A 25,861-nucleotide genomic window follows, 5' to 3' on the forward strand; every position below is an offset into this window, starting at 1 on the left:
TTTGAGTTCAGCCTGATCTACATAGTGAGTTCTAGGACAACCAGATCTACTTAGTGAGACCCTACTGAAAAACAAAATAAAACAACAACAAACAAAACCTCCAAGTAATTTTCACTGTTTGACCTGATAATTCTATTTCTATCAACCAGACTTTAAAAATGTTGTATGTATTTCTTTTTTGGAGCTGAGGACCGAACCCAGGGCCTTGCACTTGCTAGGCAAGCGCTCTACCACTGAGCTAAATCCCCAACCCCGTTGTATGTATTTCTTAAAGCATTATTTATGACTGTGAACATTTAAGGATATCTAGAAAACAATCATCAGGAAAAAAGTTGAGTTATGGTATATTATCTACCTTTTTAAAAAAGTGTATGTGTGTGAGGGGGGTTCATATGTGTGTGGGTGTCCATGGATGTGTTTTGTGGAGGCCAGAGATCAACCTTGTGTGTTTTTCTTCAAGCACATCCAACTTGTTTTCCAAGGCATGGTTTATCCCCAAACAGGCTAGACTGGCTGGCCAACAAGCCCCAAGCATCTGCTGAGCTCCTCTTGCCCTGGATAATATTTCAGGCTCATGCCACTGTGCTCCGTTCCCTTTACATATGGGTTCTAGGAACCGAACAGAGGCCTTCATACTTGTTACGAGTACTTCCCCGATTAAACTATTTCCCCTCATCCACCTCCTCTCACAGAAACAACTAAACCATCTTTACTTAAAAAAAACAAAACAACAAAACAACACCCCCTAAAACAAAACAACAAAAGAAAAAGCTAATGTCTTTTAAGTTAAGAATGAATTTAAATGGCAATATATGTTTATCAATATAATTAATATGGCGATGCTCAATATTATATTCATTTTCCTCATAATTCTAATAAACATAGCACTTTCCCTTTAGAAATGCTTCCCAAAAGCAACAAACTCCTGATGCCTTGCAAGGTAGAAGCTATTCAGTCTTTCAAAATCAACATCCAACAGACTATGAACAGGGAGGGGTATACAAAAAAAGGAAACAGAATGTTCCTATTGCCATCCACGGGCAAAAGGAACACAGGCATGTTTCTCTACATGGCTCCTTTGAGATTTGTGCTATCCTGTTCCACAACCCTCTAACTTCATGGTTAATAATAGCTCATTGAAAAAAATTAATAAGCAGCCACCACATGCAATCCACAGCGCCTATGAGGCACTGGTGTTACACATTGAGAAACCAGCTAGACCCAGCTGCCAGGGACTGTAACCCAGACCTGGTAGCCAAGCTGTCCGACGAGCTGTGCTGTAAAGTGTGGCACACTCATGGACAGAGTGCTGTAGAAACAAAAAGCCACTGTCTGACATGGACAGACAGAAAGAAATTTTTGGAGAAATAAATGTCTACAAACACAAGAGAATAAAGTTAGGATATATTATCAGTGATAATCACTGAGCTATGAGTTAAGCAACAAAGGACAAGACTGTAGCATGTGGTCAACAAAGCTTATTAAAGGAGAATTCAAAACAAAAGAAGAGATCATTGCAGCCTTACCTGACTGTGTCATAGACAGGGACTCATCTGACCAACTGTAAGAGGGCTGGCGAGATCGGGCAGGCAGATGGCAGTGTCCTTCAGTCCTACTATGACTTGCTTTGCTAGACTCTTGCTTTGACAAAGATAAGGAACTTTTGGGAGGTGACTGTTGAAGCAGAAAGGCAAACAGGAATTACTTTGTCAAACAACTGAACTTATATTTTAAATGTGAGATACAATCAAGTAAAGATAGCAATTACAACTTTTAAAAATGTATCTATTTTGACCTGTATGGTGGTGTACCATGTGCATGGCTAGTGCCTTTGGAGGCCAGCAAAGGGTGTGGAATCCCCTGCGACTACAGTTACTGCCTTGTGAGTGCTGGGAACTGAACCTGGTTCTCTCCAAGAGCAGCAAGTGCTCTTAACCACTGATTCATCTTTCTAGCCCCCAATTACGTTTTAAGTAATTCTTTTTAAAGTATATTTTATAATATTTTTATATCAAATAAACATCAAATTTAATAGTATATATAATAATTGAATATATTAAATTTTAGCACAACTTTATAATTTCACAAAAGGTTAAAAAAAAGTTGATTAAAAGTTATTGGAAACAACCAAGATGTCCCTCAACTTAAGAATGGATAAAGAAAATGTGGTACATCTACATAATGGAATACTATTCAGCTATTAAAAATAAGGACATCATGAAGTTTGCAGGCAAACAGATGGAACTTGAGAATATTATCCTAAGTGAGGTAACCCAGACCCAAAAGGACATGCCTGGTATATATTCATTTATACGTAGATGCTAACTATAGAATAAAGGCTACCCACACTATACTCCACAGACCCAAAGAAGCTAAAGAAGGCAGACCCAAGTGAGGAGGGATTATAATAGTTGTAGGTTGCAGATCGAGGAGGGAACTGGGTGGGAGTTGAGATGGGGGGGTCAGGCTCAGGTGTGGGGAGGGACAGGAGAGATGACCAGATGGCCATGAAAATGAGTGGAAATCAGCAACTGGCAGGGAAGGGGAAGTGAAGAGGTGGGAGGCATCTCGAGGATTAGACAAGAGACCTGGGATAGGGGAGGTGCCCAAGAATTAATGTGGGTGACCTTAGCTGAGACTCACAGCACTGGGGATATGAAACCTTAAGAGGTAACCTCCTATACCCAGAGGAGTGATAGGGACACCAACCCACCCATAAAGTTTTCCACAAAAATTCATCCTGCCTACAAGAAATTCAGGGATGGGGGATGGAGCAGAGACCCATCCCATGGGCAAGCACCAATCCCTGACACTACTAATGATGCTCTGTGGTGCTTGCAGACAGAGTCTAGCATGGCTGTCCTCTGAGAGGCGCCACCCAGCATCTGACTCAGACAGATGCAGAGACCCACAGCTAAACAATGGACAGAGGCCGGGGACTCCATGGAAGAATTGAGGGAAGGATTGAGGGCCCCGAAGGGGACTGGAACGCCACAGAAAGACCAACTGAGTCAACTAACTTGGACCCTTGAGGCTCTTAAGATTCTGAACCAGCAACAAAAGAACACACATGGGCTGGACCTAGGCCTCCCCACACATGTGTAGTAGATGTTCACCTTAGTCTTCATGTGAATCCCTAACAACTGGAGCAGGAGCTATCCCAAAAGCTGTTGCCTGTCTGTGGGATAAGTTCTTCTAGCTGGGCTACTTGGTCTGGCCTCAGTGGAAGAGGATGTGCCTAGTTTCCCAGACACTTAATGTTCCAGAGTCGGGGGATACCCAGAGGGACTCCATCCTCTCAGAGGAGAAGGGGGTATGGGGGAGAGATTTTGTGAGGGTGTGACTGGGGGAGGGCAGCAATCAAGATATTAAGTGAATAAAAAAACCCTTTTCTCTTTCTTCTTTAATGCAATTTCTTGATTAGCATAAGAATACTGGGTTTTTATTATATTTTAATTATTATATTACAATTCATTATAATTATATTAAGTTTATATATAATTCTATATATTCTATATTCTATATAATTTAAGCCAGGTTCTCACTCTGAAGACCAGGGCTGCTCTTGCAGAGGACCTAGATTCAAACCCTAGCACCCACATGGTGTCTCATTACCATTTGTAACTCCAGTTGCAGGAGCCAATGTCCTCTATGGCTTCCTTGGGTACCAGGCACACAAATGGTGCACAGACATACATGTTGGCCAGACACGCATATACATAAAATAAAATAATTTTAAAACATAAGGATAGATGTTCTAAGGATAGATGTCTCTATTCATATTTTTAAAATTAAGGAAGCTTTAACATGGGTCAGTGAAAACGGTTCAGCAGATTAAAGCTGCCAGTCCTACAACATGTGCTCAACTGCTGGAATCACGTGGTTTAGGAGGAGAGAACTGACTCCTCAGGTCTCTTCTGACTTTTACATGCAGACACGTACACACTAGCACACATGTAACTTTTCCCAATAAAGCAGTTCTACTATTACATCTGTTAGAGTTTCACACTGCTCTGCTGATGTCTTAATCTTATAGAAATCAGTTTTTAAAAAACAAGTGAGTTTTTATCTTTCTACGAAATACAGAATAAAAGAATATTATTATTCTAATAATGCCCAGTATAATAATTGAAAACCATTTATTTCAGATATTTCAAAGTGATAAAATCACCCTTACTCTGATTATGAACTAGCAATTATCAACTACATTTTATCAAAGGCACTATGTTTTAAAGATCTTATGCTTTTTAAGACAGCAGATTTGCAAAAGGGCTTGTCACGTTTATACAAATAATCTCCATTACTCTGTATATGTGTGTGTATGTGTCGTGCACAAGCACACACACACACACACACACACACGCCACATGCCGACTCTGGGAGTTAGTTGTCTCTGTTCCACCTTGAAGGTGCTGAGACTCAAAGCCAGGCCATCGAAGTTGGCAGTTAACACCCTTGTTACCTACCCACTGAGCGGTCTCTGGTCCTGTTACAGACTTTAAGAATCCCTGCCTGTGTTGACTGGTTTTTATGTCAACTTGACACAGCCTAGAATCATCTGAGAGGAGGGAACCTCAACTGAGACTGTGCCTGAGACAGGGCATATGAAAGTGTGTAGGGCATTTTCTTAGTGATCAATGGGACGGCCCAGCTCATTGTTTGGTGCTACCCTGGGCTGGTGGTCCAGGTTCAGAAAGAGAGCAGGTGGAGCAGCCAGTAAGAGGTTCTTCTCCACAGCCTCTGCATCCGCTCCTCTCTCCAGGCTCCTGCCCTGTTTGAGTTTCTGCTCTGACTTCCTTAGAGGATTAACAGGGATTCGGAAATGTAAGCCAAATATACCCTTTCCTCTCCAACTTTCTTTTGGTCACGGTGTTTCATTACAGCAATAGTAACTCTAATTAAGGCACTATCTCTTTAATATTATTAGACTTGACAGTATAATTTTAACTGCTACTGAAGCTAAATTCATATACTCATAAACATAAGCTTATTAAAAGTTTTATTTCTCTCCAAATGTCAAACCCTGTGTGGTACAAGCATGGATGACGGTGCTACTATTACCAGGAATGATATGGCAATTCATAATACCTTCTCAACACTGTTTTCTCTATAGACGTTTTAAGATACAAACAGGCATTGACTTACATGCTTACTGGGAGAGTCAGGCTCGAGTTCCTGTGGAAAAATCACTTCCTCAGTAAGTAAACTGTGATCTGGACTTCCGGGCTGTGTCTGAGCCCTAGACGCAGAAGGCACGCACAACTCAGAAGGGCTGCCTAATTCTTCCGGAATACTTTCACTGTTCCGGAGAGAGTAGGAAGGCACCAGAGATCCCTCTTCACTTGCTATTCCTAGAAACAGAGTGAAAACAAAACAAAACAAAAAATGTCCAAACTTTGTCAGTGAAGAAGTTAAGCTTGTTACATTTTAGACCTCTTTCAGTATAAACCACATTATTTACCATTTACTAATAGAGTCTGTGCATTAGCAATCTTGGCTGACGCCACGTGAGAACAGATATTCACCGTGTATGTCCAGTGATGAAGGCTGAATAAATATGAGGTGCACAGCAATTACAACTCACAAGTCACTTTGGAAAATATTTTAGTGCTTTTTGAAAAGATGAAACAAATACTTTATGACTTAAAACTTTTACTCCCAGGTCATATTCCAGAGAAGTCATGTTATATACAGGTGACTTTTTCCAGGCTGAGAGGAGAAGCTCAAACCTGCCATAATCAGACAGTGAAGTGCTATAGAATGAATGCCTGAACGAGACCAGAGGCTGTCCTTTTCCTTCCACGCTTTCTTATACATGTACACATGCACTCACATGCATGTACATTCAGTTAAACTTCAAGTGTCACCCAGCTAGATAACACATATGGATACAAACCACTGTCATGTCATAAAGTCCTTGGGCAATTAAGAAATTCATGGAAAATTAAGCTTAACAAAATCCAAATAAGCTTGCCACAGTTGAACCTGAGCTGTCACAATTACACAGCAAGCAAGGTCCTGTAAGGGACTTTGTGGCATTGTACACCTACTGGAGTACTTCACTGCATGATGACAAGGGCGTAGTAAATAGTGAACACTTCTATAATCTATACTATAACAATGTCTACCTTCAGAGAACCTAAGGGTCATTAGCACTGCAGCCAGAGAGATGGCTCAGAGGGTAAAAGTGCTTGTCACTCCAGACTGATGACCTATCAGAATCCACAGTAGAAAGAGAAACAACTTACGAAAGTTGTCCTTTGGCCTCCACACCTGCATCATGGTATGCCAGAGCTGCATTCACATGTACTAAAACACCACACACATACACATACAATGATGATAACCTCACATGTACTAAAACACCACACACATACACAATGATGATAACCTCACATGTACTAAAACACCACACACATACACAATGATAGTAATCTCACATGTACTAAAACATACACAATGATGATAACCTCATGTACTAAAACACCACACACATACATACACAATGATGATGATAATAAAATTTTAAATTTTAAAAATCATTATTTTTTAATTTCCCATTTCAATTTTGAAAAAAGCCCTTTGATTTATTGAGAAACAACTCATTGTTTTGGTACATCATTCTAAAAATGAAGGTTTGGGAAAAATCCAAGAACATTTATTTCTTGAATAGTATTCTATGAAAGGAAGGTAAGTTGCTTGAATTTCTGCTGTAGGGACACCTGTCATGATCCTACTTCTAACTTCTTAAACTCCTTATCACTAATGATAAAGTTCTTACCTAACAGTGCCTTGCCTCTCACCCAGCCAGATCCCGTAAGATGAAAGCCCACCTCCCTGGACATCGCTGGGTCAACTCGGCTATTTCTGCAGAAGACTTCATTTTGGAAATGATTAGCTACGAGAAAAGGCTCCCTGCAGAACCCATTCTGAAGGTAACTTGTGGTGGACAGTGAAGTTTTTAGTGACTTCATTTTGAAGGGAGATAACGGCAATGGTAATTTTCGTTAGGGCTCTGCTTGGCTGTTTCAGCAGGTCTGGTAGCCATGGACACTTAAATACAGTTATGCGTAGAGTGAGCTTCAGCTGCTGCAACGAATTCATGCTGACTGGTTTTGGCTTCTTTAATTTTTTTCCTGGACGCTGTTGCTTCTATCATCCTGCCTTATTAAGTAGTCTGAACTCATAAGCTAGCTACTCTTGATGAGCTACAGGGCAGCTCTGAGAGAGCTTTTACTCCACTGACCTGCTCACATGGAGCACACTTATATCCAACAGTTCCTGATGAACAGTTTTAACAAGAGAAGCCATTTTTAATTTATCTTACAGCTGAAGTTGGAGAGAGACCACAAGGAAACTTTTGGCTTTATGTATCATTTGTTACTATATTATTTAACTTTACATGTTCTGAAACAGTCTTGAAAAGGAATCACCAAACCACTTGTGGCCACTGTGTTTACTTGGTTTCGTGCATGTTGATTTGCACAGCTACATTTTTTTCATTGAATTGAGCATGGTACAATATGCAAATACGCACGCTGATTACTGGAATATATAAATACACCACTAATAGAAATGTAGGGTTTTTTCTATTTCAAATATTTTTATTATGAATAATGGTACAGCTAGTTGAAGTATATCTTTTTATTTGTGTATATGTATACCCAAAAACCACTGTCACAAATCGAATATACAAACAGATATAAGAATATAATTCATTTTACTCAGCCAGACATTAAAATTACTTGCTAAACTGTATGTAATTCTCTTTGGAGCAGCCTTTTTGGGGAAAATCTATTTTATATTTTTTAAGTTATTAGGGCAATGTTTAGGTTTTTGTTGTTGTTGTTTCTCTGCTTGCTTTTGAGCCCAGGCTGGCCTCAAACTCAATATGTAGTCTAGGTGGCCTTGAATCCCTGATCCTCCTACCTCCCCCTTCCATGACCGTGTCTGTGGTGCTGGCAACTAGACCCAGGTTTTCATGCATGACTGCTGGGCAAACACTACCAACCCAGCTATTTCCCTAGCCGTTTGTTACTTCTTTTAAAAATAAGTTAATATTTAGTTTCCTTGATTGGGGGGGGGTCTTTTTGTTAAATTCTATCTGTCTCTCTCTCTCTCTCTGGTCTCTAAAGCTAAGAACTGAACCAAAGCCCAGTGTTGGTAGCACACATTTTTACTCACGGCCCTCAGAAGGCAGAGGCAGGCAGATCTCTGCGGTTGGAGGCCAGCCTGGTCTACTCCAGAACACCACAGATCTCTGTGGGTGGAGGCCAGCCTGGTCTACTCCAGGACACCACAGATCTCTGTGGGTGGAGGCCAGCCTGGTCTACTCCAGGACACCACAGATCTCTGTGGTTGGAGGCCAGCCTGGTCTACTCCAGGACACCACAGATCTCTGTGGTTGGAGGCCAGCCTGGTCTACTCCAGGACACCTAAAGCTGCACAGAGAAACCACAGCTCAAAATCAAACAGACACTGAGTTAAATCCCCACCCAAACATTGTTGAGACTTAAACTTTATTCAGTTTTAATACCTAGTGTGATAAATACAGATATGTATAAGCATATCTGCAAACGCATGAACTAAAATTCTTTGAGGTTCTCAACAATTTCGACAAGTATAAAAGGTCCTGAGGCCAAAACCATTTGAGAACCGCTCTGCAGGACATTTCCCAAGCTTTGAGTGCTAACTCATCATAGGACAAGCAATGAGCTGCAACCAGCAGCGTTCAGAACAGAACAGACAACCTCAAAGATAATTATTTTGATTAAGAGTATAAAATCTTCTGCTGTAGTATAAGTAGACATATGATATATACATCTCTATATACACTCTACCTAACTACGCTAAAAATATGATACTGTTTATAATAGAAATACTAAACAAAAAAATAGCCGTATTATCTATCAGTTAAGTAAAAAGATACTGTGAACACTTTCTTCCCCCCCTTTTTTTTTTTTTTTTTTTTTAAACAGGGTCCCTTTATGTAGTCTTGGCTGTCCTGGAACTCAAAAATGCAGGCTGGCCTTGAACTCACAGAAATCCTCTTGCCTCTGCCTCACAAGTGCTACAGTGAAAGGCGCCCACTTGGCTGGTACAGATCTTTCATGTTGTCAGGTGGGCACTCTACACGTCATTGTTTCCTCCCGTACATCTGTCGGAGAGTCCCTTTTTTCTCTGTCTGAAAAGTTGCTGGTGTCATGTTAACTTTCCATAAACGCCTGGGTGTTTCTTGGGTTCTCTGTTCATAATCTATTTCCACCTCTGTGTAGCTATCAAAGTTTAAATTACTGCACATTTAAAAGTCTTGGCATACAGTGAAGTAGGTCCACCTGCTATGTTTCTTCTTTACCAGGGTCTTGCTCTTTTGACCTTTTGTTCATAAAAAATTAAACGAGGTCATCAAAACCCTTTTCAGGAACCTTGGTGGCCCTCAAATCTAAATGGCCTTGGCTCCAGAGATGAGTTCAAGAAAAATATCATATGATACTGGGTTCATTTTTGAATGTGAAAATGTTCTGCTGTTTAACATCTCCTTACAGAGCTCTAAGTTTTCCTTCACAAAGATCTTGTATTATTAACCTTATATCAAAGTACTTCATATTTTTTTGTTTGAATTCTATGTACGTATGAATGAATGAATGTATGTATGTATGTATGTATGTATGTATGTATGTATCTATCTATCTATCTATCTATCTATCTATCTATCTATCTATCTATCTATCTATCTTTTGAGACAGGTTCTCTCTAGGTTGGTCTCAGACTCTAGATTAAGCTGGCTTCAAAGTCACAAAAGTCACAATTCTCCTACCCTGATTTCCTGAGTACTGAAGTTAGAAGCATGTGTCACCATGCCCAATTCTACTTGTAACTTTTAAAAAATGATACTCTTAAAAGTCAGCTTTTGTTTGTCTAAGACATATAATTGAGGGTTTTTACATTAAAATTTACTAGGTATATTATACACAATGGAGGCTTATCTCCATACTTGTATATAATGTATCAGATTCAGCTATTATCCTCTCTTGTCTCCTTCCTACTCTTCTAGATCCTTTATCTCTTTCCTACTAATCCTCCTACTTTCGAATATTTCTTTAAAGATTTACTTTTATGTATGTGTGTGTGTGTGCGCGCGCGCCCACGCACACGCACGCGCACAAGAAAGCCAGAAGAGGGCACAGGATCCCCTGAAGCTAGGGGTTACAGGTAGTTGTGAGATGCCTGACATGGAACCAAACTGAGTCCTTTGAAGGGTGGGAGCGCCCTTAACCACTGAGCCATTTCTCCAGCACTGCCCCCACCCAGTCCCTATTAAAGTGATTCAATGAATATGACAAGGGCTGCGTGCAGAAGCATGAAGAAGTGGGGTTTTGTTGATTTATTTGGTTGGTTTTAAGTCAGGGTTTCAGATAGCTCAAGCTGGCTTCAAATTTACTGTGAAGCTGAGGCTGACCTTAACTTCTAATCCTCCTGCCTCTGCTTTGGAAGCAGTTTTGTGCCATCGCACTCAGGTGCTGGGGCAGGAATGCAGGGCTTTATGCACTGGAGACAAACATCCCAGCATCTGACTTACATCCAGCTCAAAACGACTGGGTTTCACTGTTTGGAATTTCTAACTAGTGATCTTTCTAAACTCACTCATTATTCTAACAAAGTACAAATCCTTGGGTCTTCCTGTGTGTGACAGAAGGGGTACATGTGTACATTATGTGCAATTATATGTGCCTATGTGCACGTGTGGATGTCAGGAAGGGTCAGGTGTCCTGCTCTGTCACTCTCTGCTTTATCCCTTGAGACGGTCTGTCTCTCACTGGCCCTAGAGCTGGCAGTGTCTGTCCTACAGTTCTGGGGTTACAAGCAGACGTGGACACTTGCCCAGCTTTTTTACATAGGTTTAAAGGTTCCTATGCTTGTGAAACAAGCACTCTTACCTAACGCACCATCTCTCCAGCACCAAATTGGGTTTTCTATGTGTAAGTAATAAGAGTTTTGTGTCTTCCAGTCCCTAATTTTAATTGTTTCCCAAACCTTATTGAACTTCCTAGAGTGTATGCATAATGCTTAATAAACATTTTCAAGGGGAAAGTGTTCTCTCTCTTATCATGGAGTATTATATCTGCTTCAAGTCTGCATTTTCTTGATCCGTTTTGCTGGGTAAAGACAGTTCCTTTCCGTGTGTACTTTGGCCTGGGGTTTATGTATATGATCCTGTCTTTTTCTGAATCCATTCAAGAGATTCTAAGTTTTCCTCTTTAGATTTGTATGTACAGTATTTAGGGTAGAAAAGAACAGCTTTTTCCTTTCTCATGTTATTCTTTTATGGATTTAGCATTGAAGTTACATACTAATATCATAAAGTGAGATGAAAAATCTATCTCTTTTTGTGCATTCTGTGGAAAATAAAGAATTAAACACCTGAGTTTTCCTTGTTTGAACGCCTATTAAGCTTTGACAGGTTGATTTAAAACAAACCTTCACATTCACATTGGCAAGAAGTTACTTAGTTTCTTAAAAGTCGTGTGCACCAGGTGTGTAGCTGAACTGCCTCCTTCACTTTTAACCATTCCTTTCCAAAAATAAGTAAATAAAACGTTAGGCTCTTGTTTGCAATCATTACCTCTCTGCGCGGTTCTCTGGCTCTCCAGTTCTTTCTTAGGAGTTTTGGGTTTTGCGAGTTCTTTGTCCCAGGCAGCCAAAGCTTGCTTTTCCATTTGTTGGATTTCTGCTTCTTCTGCGTCTAGACGTCGCTTCCACTCCAGGAGCTCCTCCGCATGCTGTCTGCGCTGCATTAGCTTTTGCTCTCGCTTTGTCAGAAACCTACAGTCACACGGGGAAGACTAGTTAGAAACCCATCCCTAGGCAGAGGTAACTTTGAAAGCTGTCATTCATGCCTTACCAACAAGCTGTGCAAAAGCAGGCACTCAGACCATTCTGTCCCTAAGCTTGAAATGACAGAAGCGAGATGGCCGACTGTTTTAATATGAGAGAATTAGTGTTTCTTATAACAGGTTGTCTGTCAGGGAGTGAAGGAAAGCTAGCGGTAAACGCAGGAAGAAAATCTAGTGCATATTTGAGCAAACCTGACTGACGCTGCTATTCAGTAACTTACATACTCCTTATTTTCATTGGTGACTGACTGTTTTTCATAAGAGAGAGTATGTAAGAAATTTATTCTAAATGCTCAGACCAGAAAACACACAAAACTCAAAACCAGAAAAACCAAAAGCAACTATAAAAACAACCCCAAGGTGCCCAAATACACAAGCAAACAAAGAAAAATGATTATACATTTATTTCATTTTTCATTTTTATTTTCAAATTCAGGCTTTGCTTTTACCTAAGCAACACAATGTCAAGTGATAGCTCTGTTTGTGTACGAATGCTCAGCACCATTTGATGCCACATGCCTTGACTCTCAATTTGACCTGATTTCTGGAATTAAATCTTATCTTGGGCCTAAAGGGTTGGGAGAAATTATTGATTTAGTGAAAATAATTTGGTTAGTTGAGAGCAACTATCTACATATAGATGCTGTGACTGATACAAGATGGGCTGCTTTTATTACTGCTGTGAGGTCAGTAACGATAGCTAACCAAGGAAAAGGATCTTGCACATCCAACAAGCAATAAAAGGCCAAGAAGAACCGAAGCTTCATTCTTAAACAATCATCATGTCACTTAGTGTGAGTCACTAGGGTAAAGTCCATGTGACATGTGACAAGAGGCCTCTGGGCTGCTGTCAAACAAACAAAAAAAAAGAAAAAGAAAAAAGCAAACACAACAAACGAAAAGAACAGAGCATGCTCTATCGAAGAGTGCACTGAGAAAGGTGCCGTTACCTGACCAACTGGTTGTAGATATACAGCTGGAATTTGGGATGAAGGTTGGGGAAACAGACACTGAGAGAGGCCCAGTGGTGAGACGTAAAGACAGAGAAGAAGTAGTGAACAGGAGAGCAGTGTCTACAAAATAAGGAGGAAGATTTTAAAACCAAGAGGTTGAGAGGCAGGAAGAAGGAAAAGGGGGAAGCAAAGGAGTCGAATGAAGACCTTTTAATAAGCATCCTGGATATCACCCGCTGCTCAGTAGGGGAACCTTTATGTGTGGCACACAAACACATGGACTGCTATGGATCTTATCGATGGATTCGGAATAAATGGGTCTTCTCAAACACTGCATGGCCATCACCTACATTTCCAGGTAAATTTACATGTTTATGAGACTATGATGGAACAGTGTGAGGCTAAATACGTTTTCCAGAAGCTTTAACACTGACTAAACAACATGGCCATGGCCTAGTGTGTCAGTAACTCTGTACACATATACAACGTTGAGCAACTGACTTTTTGTACTTGTACCTTAGCATTATTGTAAGCTAAATTACTGCATTTGTCTTAATTAACCTTACCATCATGATCTAGCTTACAAATAAAAATATAATTCAGTAAACCAATTTACAGAATAATACTTTAACTTTAACAACATAACTTTTAACATAAGTTCTGGAAATACCTTGCTTTAAGTCTAACATAGGGCCACTTAAATAATAATTCCAAAAAAATCAATACCCATTTTTTAAAATATCAAGATGTACAAGTCAGCAAAGAGTGTTATGAGCAGTTCACTTGTAAGGCTAAAGATAAGAAAATTCCATATGTTAAAGTCTTAAAGGCAGAGGAAACTCACTCTTCTTTTGTAATAATAAACAGATTTCCTACATAGGTAAAATGATGAATGTGTCCAGTGACAGTTGGAAAGGCTAACCCTCTTTGACAGAGCATGCTCCTGTCCACATGCAAACACAGTGACTTGCAGCTAAGGCAACATTTCATTATTGCCTTGGGAGGGCAAGGGTCAGTATCAGTATCCTAGAAAGGAGAAAGTCTCGGTGTGAATCCAGCCATGGAACTTTGAAGGTAGGTCCATCTTGTTTATACATGTCTTAGACAGTGTGTCCACCTATCACTCTGTTTATTTACACAGAGTCTTAGACAGTGTGTCCATCCATCACTGTGTTGATCTTTACACATACACATACACAGTTTTTATATCTGGATTGCCTTGATTTTCTGCACTCGACTTTAAGGAAATAATTCCTGCACATTTCAGAAAGACATTGCAATGTTCCTTGCTATTCTTTATGAATGTACAATAAACTTATTTTGATGATAATTATCAAAATATTACTTAAAATAAAATGCACTTGGTGAAAGTTTAAAAATTTATTTATAGCATTCAAACTTCACCCACCCTTTTAAGTGTAAATCTGCTAACTGCATGCATGACCTAGCACAGAAAGTAAAATAGTATTGAAACACACAAAATGACTTTGAAAAGATATATAGATAACATTTTTTGTCTAGCCTTTTACAGAAAACAATTTTCCTCTATCAGAACAAGAACTGACATTTGTTGGTCATTTATTAAAGATTTATTCAAAATCTCTGTTAAAAAATAAAAAACAGTTATAATTATAAAATGAATAGTTTTTTAAAAGAGTATAAGAAATTATACATTTGAAATATCTCCCCAGAAACACATTTTCTTATTTAATATGCATGTATGACATAACTAAAAGTGCCCCTTAAAGTCTGAAAAAAAACCTTAAGATCAAAGGGCTAAGTACATCCACCCCTAGAACTAGGAATCCTTCAGGATGCTAAACAACAGGTGACTTTATGGGAATGACAGAGACACAGGGGCTTGGTGTTAAGGCTAGCATGGATTATATAATAAGGTATTTTTTTAAAGAGTCAAGAAAAGTCATCTATTAAAAATATAAATTTTATCAAGGGTATTATTATCAGTGAAACACTAAAGGCCCAAAGTAGTATCATAGTATCATCACTTCAGAAACTGTCACAAAAATCAATTCAGAAAGTTGACAGTAAACAGTAACAGTAATAGACAATGAATAAGTTTTCCCCCAAGGAACGGGAAAGATTCCTCAGTGGTCAAGAGTACTTGCTGCTCTTACAGAGGACCACATTCGGTTCTCTAAACTCACAGAGCACCTTGGAACTACCCATAATTCCAATTCCAGGCTATCTGATGCTCTCTTCTGGCCTCAAAGAGTGTCAGTCAAGTATATGGTGCACATGCATACGTATAGGCAAAACGTCCCCCCACACAAATTTAAATTAATTTAAAACTTTTTTACAATTTCCTCAAATGTTAATTTTATTAGGAAGGATGACTACTCTTTAGTGTATATCTATACAACAGGGCTGTCTTTGCTATCTACACCACAAATACCAGTGCTTAGACATAAGGTACTCGTGTAAGTTTGTAGTGACTAAGAGGCCTGCACCATTCCCAGGCATTTGGAGGCAGATATACAGCAGTTAATGAGTGATTGTGCAGGTTGGTTTTCTGTCAACGACACAACTGAAGTCTAAGAAATGAGACCCTCAACTAAGAAAATGCCTCCATCAGATGGGCAGGCCAAGTGCAGAGGACATTTTCTTGATAGATGACTGAGGAAGGAGGGCCCAGCCCACGGTGGGCAGTGACACCACCTGGCAGGTGTTCCTGGGCTGTATAAAAAGCCAGGTGAGAAGGCCATGGAGAAGCAGCAGTGCTCCGTGGTCTCTGCTTCATGGCTTCCTCCCTGAAGGCCCTCTGCTGCCTTTCCTTTATGATGACTACGAGCTGAAAGTGCAGCAAACACTCTCCTGGAAAAGCTGCTTTTGGCTCTGGAATTTGTCACAGCAATTCCTGGAACAATGCAGGACAGGAACTGTTCTGGCTTGAATGTGCAGCGTCCACACGCTTGTGTTTTCAGTGTCTGGCTGGAGCCTGCAGGACTCTTTGGAAGGCTAGAGGCCCACGTGGAAGAAGATGGGCAGAACCTCTGAAGGGTATACCTGCCTCTGGTTCCCCTCTGCTTCCTCTCTGCCCCGGGTAAACAGTGGCCTCGTGTTCCTGTCTAACATTCTCCCACTGAGTTATATACTACCTGCCTATACGTGAGACAGTGTCTTTGTAGTTCTGTCTGGTTATGAAGCTTTGACCTTTGGCTGCATCTCCCAAGTGCTGAGATAACAGGCAGGCAACACCATACCCAACAGGAAATTCTTGTTTGAGGAACCCTTTAGTTTATCCCATGAGTAGCCATGAGACATTCACATATATGTAATATTCAAAAATTCAGTTTAGACTAACTTTATCTGTGTATGTGCACAGGCCAGAAGAGGATGTCCCTGTCTGGCTCTGTTACTCTCTGCCTTACTTCTCTGAGACAGTCTCTCATTGACTTTGGAACTAGGCTGTTAGCCAGCAAGCCCAGCAATTCTCCTGTCTCCACTTCTCGCAGCACTAGGGCTACATATATATATGAATGGCCTTTTATGCAGGCTCTAAGGATTTGAACTCAGGTCCTCATGCTTACATAAAAAGCCATTTGCCTGGTCAGTCTCTTTAGTTTTAAATTTTTGCCTTAAGAAGGGAAAATTAAGGGAACAAAGGAAGAAGAAAAAGTCCTTTACTCCTGCTGAAAACTGCAAAAAAAAACCAGTCTCACCAACAAGAACATGTTTATAGAAAAAAAAAACACATTTTGACCTCTTTTATGACTCGTTTACATGAAAAATTCCTGATTTTAACCTATTTTTTTTTTTGCGCCATATGAACATCTTAATGCTCCTCATAAATAACCACCTCACTTCATTTACTGTCTTAGTCAGGGTTTCTATTCCTGCACAAACACCATGACCAAGAAGCAAATTGGGGAGGAAAGGGACTACCAGCCCAGGGACGGCACCATCCACAATGGGTCCTCCCCCCTTGATCACTAGTTGAGAAAATGCCTTACGGTTGGGTCTTCCTCAAATGAAGCTCCTTTCTCTGTGATAACTTCAGCTTGTGTCAAGTTGACACACAAAACCAGCCATACACTTACTAAAGAACAGTCCTTGAAATAAAAGTCAAGTGCACCAAGCTGGGCATGGTGGCATATACCTCTAGTGCCAGCACTCGGGAGGGAGGCAGAGGCAGGGAGACCTCTTGAGAGGTCAGCCTGGCCTACATAACAAGTTCAAGGACAGCCAAAGCGAGAGTCTCTCTCCAAAACAAAACTAACATAAGTATAAATATTCCTACCTAATCTTTGAACCTTTTGAGCAATTTAATGTTAAAGCCAGGAAACCATAGATAGTTATTTTGAGACTCATAAATTTATACACATGTGAATGGGCCTTTGACAAGGCCCCACCCTCACCCTGGGTAGACATAACTTAAGCTAGAAAGCCCATCTTCCTTTGCCTCTGTTTCTTTTATTTTCCTAAACTATGCTTAAATATTCATTAAAACATTTTAATAAGTTCTAACATTGCTTCATAAAAGCACTTATATTTATTTCCTTGAGGACTTTTGAGTAATAAGTCAGTGTGGTGGTTTGTATAGGTATGACCTCCACAGCCTCATGTGTTTAAATGCTTGGCCCACGGAGCATGGCAGGGCCTATTAGGAGGTATGGCCTTGTTGGAGGAAGGGTGCCACCGTGGAGGCAGGCTTTCAGGTCTCCTATGTTGGTAATCAGAGCTACATGGGCCAAGTCTCAAAATAAAGTTTTAAAAAAAAAATGCTTTAAAAATGTTTTAGGCACTGGGGAGAGAGCACAGTAAAGTGTCTTGCATGAGCATGAGATCGCGCGCGCACACACATGGACATTTTAAAAGAATATAAAACTAACAAAACACCAGCATAGCGGCTCACATCTGTGACCCTAGCACTCTGGAGAATGAGATAGGAGAATTCCCAGAAGTTCCAGACCAACCAGGGCTATGAGTGAGCTATAGGTTAGCCTGGGCTGGAGAGTGAGACCCTGTCTCAAAACAAAGACAAGTCAGTCACCCAAGAAGAGCAGCATCTAACCTCTCTGGTTTCAGCTGAAGAGCTCAGACCTGCTCACAAAGCTACAATTGTACTTATTTGACCAAGTCTGAGATATGTCACGAGCCAATGATGAGACATCAGGATATATCATGTAACCTTTCTCTTAATGTTATCATGAAGACACATGTGGCTACTACTTTGGTTTTGTTTTGTTTTGTTTTTTCCAAATAAAAAAACCCCGATTGTATTAAAATGAGAAAAATTATTCTATAAATAAGATGCATAGTTAATGGCTGTTAGATAAGTTAGTAATTCTGCTAAAATATTTTTTCTCTCAATCTAATCTGATGAAGTATATCGATGTGATTAAATAGGAAACAAAAAATAATTACTTTTCATCCATGCGGCTTCTCATGTTCTTCAGTTTCTGCATGATGCTGCTCGTTTCACTGCTGGAAATAGATATCGGGGAAGGACTGCGGGTCTCTGAGCCAGGGGGGCCGGGACTGGCTGCCTTGTTGTCCTCTGCATCGTCGTCACCATGAGGGCCCTGCAAACCACAGAGCAGATACCACTGGCTCCAGCATCTCAAGGAGAGCTCAAACACACCAACGTAAGCTTAGACTTAAAGCATTTGTAATAATAACCGAAGTCAAGAGAACAACTACTTACAAAACAGAAATCCCTCACATAATTAAAAGAAGCTGGAATAGTAAAATTGCCAGATGTGCTGGTACATGCCTTTGATCCCAGCACTGAGGAGGCAGGTTCAGAAGGGTCAGGAATTTGTCTCCGGCTTGAGCTACCCATAGTGAGTTCAAGGCTAGCCTGGTATACACAGTGAGACTCTGCCTCAAAAAATGACCACATTTGTATGTCATGCATATTTTTACTAGAGAGAGAGAGAGAGAGAGAGAGAGAGAGAGAGAGAGAGAGAGAGAGAGAGAGAGAGAGAGATGTTATATATAATAAGTTCTTTTCTGAAATAAGGAGATCCAAAGAACTTGGAAATTTTCTGCCAGTAAAATGGAGCATCCAATGTTCTCTTGTTTTAAAGGTTGGAACACGTAAAGGACTACAAGGGGTTGGGGTGCAGCACAGTGGGCAGGTGCTGCTTCCTTAGCAAGTGAGAGGCCCGAGCTTTAGTTCCAAGCAGTGCTTTAAAATAAAAATGAAACATAACCGGCACTACAGATATATAAAATGTGTATACTCACAAAAAAGGATCAAAAGATATAGACTTTAAACATGCCAGGAAAATACATTTTTAAAGTTTTTTTATGGAAAACATTATGGTCACAGATTTTACAAAATTTACGGGGAAATCATGGAGGAATTACTGGCTTAACCAGTACATTACTTCTAGAAAGCAAGAAGCAAACCTTGAAGCCATGAATGATGGTGCCTACAACCTCAACACTGAGGAGGCTGAGGCGGGACTGCCAGTCTTTCATGGCTAACCTGGGCTATAGAGCAAACTGCGGGCCAGCCAGGGCTACATAGCAAGATCTTAAAAAAAAAAAAAATACTAAAACCAAACTACAAAACAAAAATCCACAGACAACACACGAAATTTTTATAGCTTAAAACACCTTTCCCACAAATAGTAAGTTATACTCATGACTTTACAAGAAGACAGGCACAGACCATCTTGTCTGTTTAAATTTCATGAAATTACAAACACAGCAAATTGCTTCTCTTTCCTTCCTGCTCCTGAACGAATGAGACCTAAAGTCTTTAGAAAGAGAAGCATGTCTCCACCTGTGTCTGGGGCAGGCGTGGGGGACTAGACGCTGAGTAGTGTAAAAAGCCCAGCTAATTCCAGAGCAGGGCCCACGGGGGATCCGAGGAAACGGGGCCCACGTTAGTTCGTGTGGAAGTAAGTGATCAGCACCGAGTTGTGAGCACAAACTTGGTGCACAGTAAGGACTGCCTTTCCACAGACGTTCCAGCAAAGTGCCACAGTCCAACAAGGGAGAGAGAAAACAAACAGGTGTGGTGGCCACCACAGCCTCACGTTCGAACACTTAGTTTCCAGGTGACAGAACTGTTTGGAACGGATTGGGAGGTGGCCTTGCTGGAGGAGGTGTGTCATAGGGAGTTTTGAGTTTTCACGAGCTGTGCCATTCCCTGTGTGTTCTCTGTCTCCTGCTTGTCAATCAAAATGTGAACTCTCAGCTGCTCCGGCCAACATGGCTGCTGCTTGCTGCCATCATAGACTTCTAACCTGAAACTGACAACCCAATCAAATGCTTTCTTTTATAAGTTTCTCTGGTGGTGGTGTTTTGTCACAGCAACAGAAAAGTAATCCGTTAACACCGTAAAGTCTAGTACATACTAATCAAGTGATTGAGGCACAATAATCAATAATGGGATCACTCAAAATCAAGGTCTACCTGTTGATGGCAATAAATATAACATCACTCACAGCATACCCTATCACAGGTACACGGTCTGAATCGGTGTGGAGGGAAGACCAGACAAAGCCTGTTAGGGAATGTTCTATATACCACATGTATTCTCTTATGTCAAGGTCAAGAACCCATTCTAGAGTGAAGGAGGAAAAACAAAAAGACACAAAAAACTGCCACTAGCAATTGAGTTGATTTGCTGTGAAGAACGCCAGTCTGACAAGTGGAGAAACTGAAAGACTTGGAGTTAAGAGTAATAATATATCACTATTCATTTGTTGGCTACTTACTATCAATAACTCAGAAAAATAAATTTATCATGTGCTTAAACTTTTTCTGTTGAGAATTTCCAAAAGTCAAAATAGAGGAAATCAGGGATTTAAGATTCTACCAACACGTACTGACACTGCACAGTACCTAGAATAGATGTGAATTGTGCTCTTGCCTAAGTATCTCCTTTGAGTTTTGTGTCATTATAAAATTAAATCTGGATAGCTAAGAATAATACCATATAATAAGAACAGAGTTTCTCCTTTCAATTTTGAGGAGTAATGACAGATCAGCAAATCCAAGAATTCTGCCCGGCTTTGGTTCCTAAGAGGAAAGAATTTAAAGCTACAGAGCGAGCCGTGAGCATTCCCACTGCACACAAAAGCAGGTATACAAGACTTTGTCCTAGTCATTATTACCTCACATGGAACAAACATGCTTGTCATTTCAGAATACAAAGTGAGCCAAATTAGCAAGTAACACAGGCAGAAAACAAATTAATAAAAATTTCATTTACATTACCAATTTATTCTCCCCCGCAGACTTCAACTTCTCTTGCAGTTTTATGGTGGTCTGACGGATCCTTTCTATCTCTTCCTGCTGCTTAAGAATCAGTTGCCTTTCCTTCCGAGCTGCCTTATTGGCTTCTTGAAGACGTTTTATTTCTGCCTAACATTTAAAGAGGTAGGAAAAGGGATTGAGACTTGAAGGAGATAGGTTCAAAGTAGCATACAGAAAAGAATGGAGTCATCAATAGATCACGGATATAATGGACTTCAAGATAGCAATACCAATATATTTCCAATTAGTGAAGGAGGGAAAATGTTATAAATAACCCCATCATTGTCCAATAGTTTAGGGTAATCTCTTAGCTTTAATGACTATAGTCAAGCACGCTGGCAAATTCACAGTCCTTTTTAAACTTTCGTGCCTTTCACATTTTTCCCATGTTACTGTATTTTTACAGTCACCTGCTTAACAGCTGCACATCAGCAAGCCAATTAGTGACCACCACTGTCCTGTTAAATTCCTAAATCCTAACATTTCTCACTTTCCAAAGAATGCTTCAGCTGTATAGCTGTGTTATGTGAGGAACTATCAGGAGTTCCTAACAGAAGGAAAGGCAAGTCAACCATGCCAGTCTATGGTCCATAATACAGTTTTTGTTTTTTGACTTTTTAAAAGACCTATTATGCATACAGCATTGTGCCTGCATGTACACCTGCAGGCCAGGAGAGGGCATCAGATCCCATTACAGATGGTTGTGAGCCACCATGTGGTTGCTGGGAATTGAACTCAGGCCCTCTGGTAAAGCAGCCAGTGCTCTTAACCTCTGAGCCATCTCTCTGCCCGCTCAATTTACTAATGAGATAAGCAAAATACAGACACTAAAGACCAGTTATTTTCATTATTCATGTCTAAGAGTCGTTATCTGTTTTTATTTATTTTTTTTTTTTAATTATTAGCTATCTGAAAAGTTAACAGTTTAATGGTTAGCATTCTGGATTCATCCTAATGTGGCATAAAATACATTTTCACTATTCAAATAATCCAAGTCCTCTCCCAGAATAGCAAGTGCTCTTAACTGCTGACGGTGTGAATAAGCATAGTCTGTCTGTCAATAACTCTTTCAAGTAAAGGTGGTATTCTGGAGTGGGGCTGTCCCAATCAGGAAATGCAATCTGAAAGAACCTTTAGATTCTATCCTCAGTCAGGATGACTGTCATCAAGAAAACAGGACGAGGAACGCTGATGAGGACACAGAGAAGGAGAAACCATTACATACTACTGGTGGGAATGTGAATGGTGTGACCACTGTGGAAATGAGTACAGAGCCTCTTTTAAAATCTAAAAGTAGAAATACTAGATGACCCAGTCATACCACTCTGGCCATATCCAGACAAAAATATAACTCAGCATCCAGATAGTCATCAGACTGCAGAAATCTGCACAGCTCTATTTACTGTTGCACTAGTCATACTAGCCACAATATGGAGCCAGCGCAGAGGTCTACACGCATATGAATGAATAAAAAACCATGGTACATTTATACCAGGTATGTTTATCAACTGTTAAGAATAACAAAATTAAGACATTTGCAGGAGAAGGGGTGGAACTGAAATTATTACGTTAAATAGGAGACTCGGCAATGATCAAATTCTGGCTCTGTAGTGGTTGGAATAGGTTTGGCCCCACAGATTCATGTGACTGAATGGCTGGCCCACAGGGAGTGACACTACTGGGTGTGTCATTGGTAGGGACAAAGCAGGGCCCTAAGTGTGAGCTTTACATTTTTGTTAAACACAGTTGAAACATATGGATGCAAGGGTCACAATCATAAGATCATCATTTTTAACGCTTAATTGGTGCTTTGTTTATCAAAGTTTGCTTTTTTTAACTGTACGTGCATTAAAGTAAAGAATATCACTTATCAGTTGAATCTGATATCCCCAATTTGTGCTGAGACACTGGTTTGTGCTTGAATTCTGAAGCAAATAACATATAACAAATAACTCAATGACTTTTCCATGGAATCCAAAGGGGGGAAGGGATGTAAATCTTCTGCTATCATTGGGTAAATGTCTCCTAAAGATCCATGTATTAGAAGGCGAGTCTCCGGCTTGTGGAGTGATTGGGCAGTCTCTTGAGAGGAACTGAGATTGAGGTCATGACTAGTCTCTTCTTTTCTCCCTTGTTATTTCCTAGCTACCAAGAGATTCCCACCCTCAAGATTTTGTGAACCTGTCATGATACATTACCTAACTTACAGGTCCAAAAGCAACTGGACCAACCAACCACGTATGGAAACCTCTCAAATATAACCAAAATAAACCCTTTTCTTCACCTTAGGTATTCATTGTGGCAAAAGAAAGCTAACGCATTTCCTGTAATAAGTAATACAATCAGTGATGACATTCCTGGGTAAACTTACGTCTTGACACTATTTAAGCAATAATTTATTATATAACTCATATCATCTTAGTCCAGGCACTCACACCCCAGAGCCTGAGTTCCTAATCATCATGTACTATGCTGCCTCTCCAGAACCCAAAGCTAAGGTCCTTCTAAGTTCACTAAGCCATCAAACCAGTCAGTATGTAATTTATGTCATAAAATACTATTCGAGGAAACAATGCTAAGTATTAACCCACGACCACTTTTCTACACATAGCTTACTTTTTTAATTTGTATTTTGTAAGAATTTTATTCTTTGTAGTACATGATGGTACATTTGACTCTCTAGTAAGCAATATGACAATTTTAAAATAGGAGAAATAGGTGAGATAGCAAGAAATACCTATAATTATTATACTACAGGAATAAACAGCAGTTATCGCTAAATCTTATAAACAGTGCTAATAGCAAAATGGGTAAAACACCACATCCACAAGCTGGTGACAACCTGTGTCACACAAGTGCTGTTTCCCACACACCTTTTCTTGCTGAAGTCTTAAAAGCAGACCACGCTGTTTCTTCCGGAGTGGGGGCATCTTATCATCCTCGCCTTTGTCTCGTAGATGCCTGCAAAGCATATTCTTTTATTGATACAAATGTTAAATTTATAATCTCAAAAATTCTCAGCTATTCTAAAGCCTATACACTGATCTAATGTCTTTCTATGTGGAAAGCCATTGCTATAAATACCAAGGTCCAGTTTCAGCAAGTGTTTTACTGCACATATATTGTATATGCTGGGTGGCCCTGGACTCCATCCTCTAAGGCCAGCAATACTTTGAGCAGCATACAGCACTCAAGAGGCATTAAGTATAAAATGACAACCTATAATGAGTTGGATAAAGTGACCTAAGAAATGACAACATTTACCAGTAGAAAAATTATCTCGCACGTAGCACAAACCAAAGATTACTGCCACAATGCCTGGCTTGAGAGCTGTGCTGATGAGCTCACATCAGAGAGACAGGCCAGGGGAGTGGCTCACACACGGCAGTGTTTAGCATTCACCAAACCCAGGTCTGGCTCCCCAACATCAAAAATAAAACCATCCTAAGACATAAAGCATTTCTTATTTCCAGAACACCCCTGAATACTGAAACGATACTTAGTGAAAGCACTTGCTTTTTTTGATGCTCCAGCCAGGCTAATTCGGCCTTTGTCTTCTCCTTTAAGGCCTTTTCTCGGAGACGCAGAAGTGAGCACTGGTGAGCTGCACGCACTTCCTCTTCCTTCATATACTGTCGCACCATCTCCATAGTGAACTTGGAAAAGCTATCCTGTCCTCCTGAGAATGGCATGCTCAGCTCCTAAAGTGCACAAGTTATTTCAAAATTGTTAGTATTTAACTTCATTCAAAAAAGTTACATATTTGTAAAAAGTAAATTATAAAAGATAAGGTGGCGCCACATGCCTATAGTTCCAGAGACTAAAACACGAGGACTGCATGAACATATGTTTGAGACCAGCCTGAGGAACACAGTGAGATTTCACCTCAGAAAGAAAGGAATAAAAAAGAAATAAAGCCAATAAGCATTTTATAAATTATCTACCATATAAGAAAATATTGCTCAAAAAAGAGAGAGGAAGTGAAATTCATCTAAAAAAATTGAGCATTTTTTTAACGAACAATTATTGCAAGGCATGCACTGTACCAGGAAACACAGCAGGGTAACCTTTGTCCCTGTTTTCCATTAAACATACAATTTGGAAATACTTTAAGTGGATGAAATGAAAAGCTATAAATAATATTGGTTGAGATCTTTAAAAGTCTTATTATAACTAGTAAGTTTATATTCTATTTTGTTTAAACAACCAAGTCAGATTTTACATGTATAACACAAATCTGATGTTGGGAAATTTTTCTGATAGTTGCCAACTATATAACTAGTATTTATATGTGTATTCATACCTTTGAAAAACTACGGCTGTGACCACTTACCCCCTGAGTAAAAACACACCTTGGCAGAAGACAGTGCAGTCTTGTCTGGGGAAGCGTCTTCATCAGAGTCGTCATGATGGCCTCTCTTCTTTTCCATGTTAAATCTGCGATGACTCTCAGAAGGTAGTAAAGATCGAAAAGACTTTTCTTCTATTTCATCTTCTGTCATAGATTCATCAAATTTCAGGGAGTATTCTGTTGCAATAGAAGTTGAATCTAATAGAATGGAGAAAATCATCATAATTCTTTTACAGGAGAAGGAAGTGTGACACAGAGTCCCACATAACCCAGGCTAGCCTTTAATTCCTGATCCTCCTGCCTCTTCCTCCAAAGTGCTGGGCTCACAGGTGTGCCACCCTATATGCCATCACATCTAGTTTATGCTATCTGGTGCTGCACATCAAACCCAGGTCTTAGTGCAGGATAGGCAAGCAAGATTCCACCTG

At 40.0% G+C, this 25,861-nt stretch overlaps 1 protein-coding gene across 1 annotated transcript in view; it reads right to left on the bottom strand.

The window, feature by feature from the left end:
- Positions 1-25,861, bottom strand: part of Cep350 (centrosomal protein 350) — a 132,918-nt gene that overhangs the window by 24,015 nt on the left and 83,042 nt on the right. Inside the window, exons 22-29 of the mRNA XM_032915377.1 lie at positions 25,435-25,631; positions 24,599-24,783; positions 23,956-24,043; positions 21,044-21,190; positions 18,233-18,390; positions 11,624-11,823; positions 5,146-5,351; positions 1,527-1,674 (exon numbers count right to left, since the gene is read on the bottom strand). Coding sequence (XP_032771268.1) covers positions 1,527-1,674; positions 5,146-5,351; positions 11,624-11,823; positions 18,233-18,390; positions 21,044-21,190; positions 23,956-24,043; positions 24,599-24,783; positions 25,435-25,631 — 1,329 coding nt within the window. The remainder of the gene's footprint in view (positions 1-1,526; positions 1,675-5,145; positions 5,352-11,623; positions 11,824-18,232; positions 18,391-21,043; positions 21,191-23,955; positions 24,044-24,598; positions 24,784-25,434; positions 25,632-25,861) is intronic.

This window comes from Rattus rattus, chromosome 10 (genome assembly GCF_011064425.1).
Source record: "Rattus rattus isolate New Zealand chromosome 10, Rrattus_CSIRO_v1, whole genome shotgun sequence".
Lineage (NCBI taxonomy): Eukaryota > Metazoa > Chordata > Mammalia > Rodentia > Muridae > Rattus > Rattus rattus.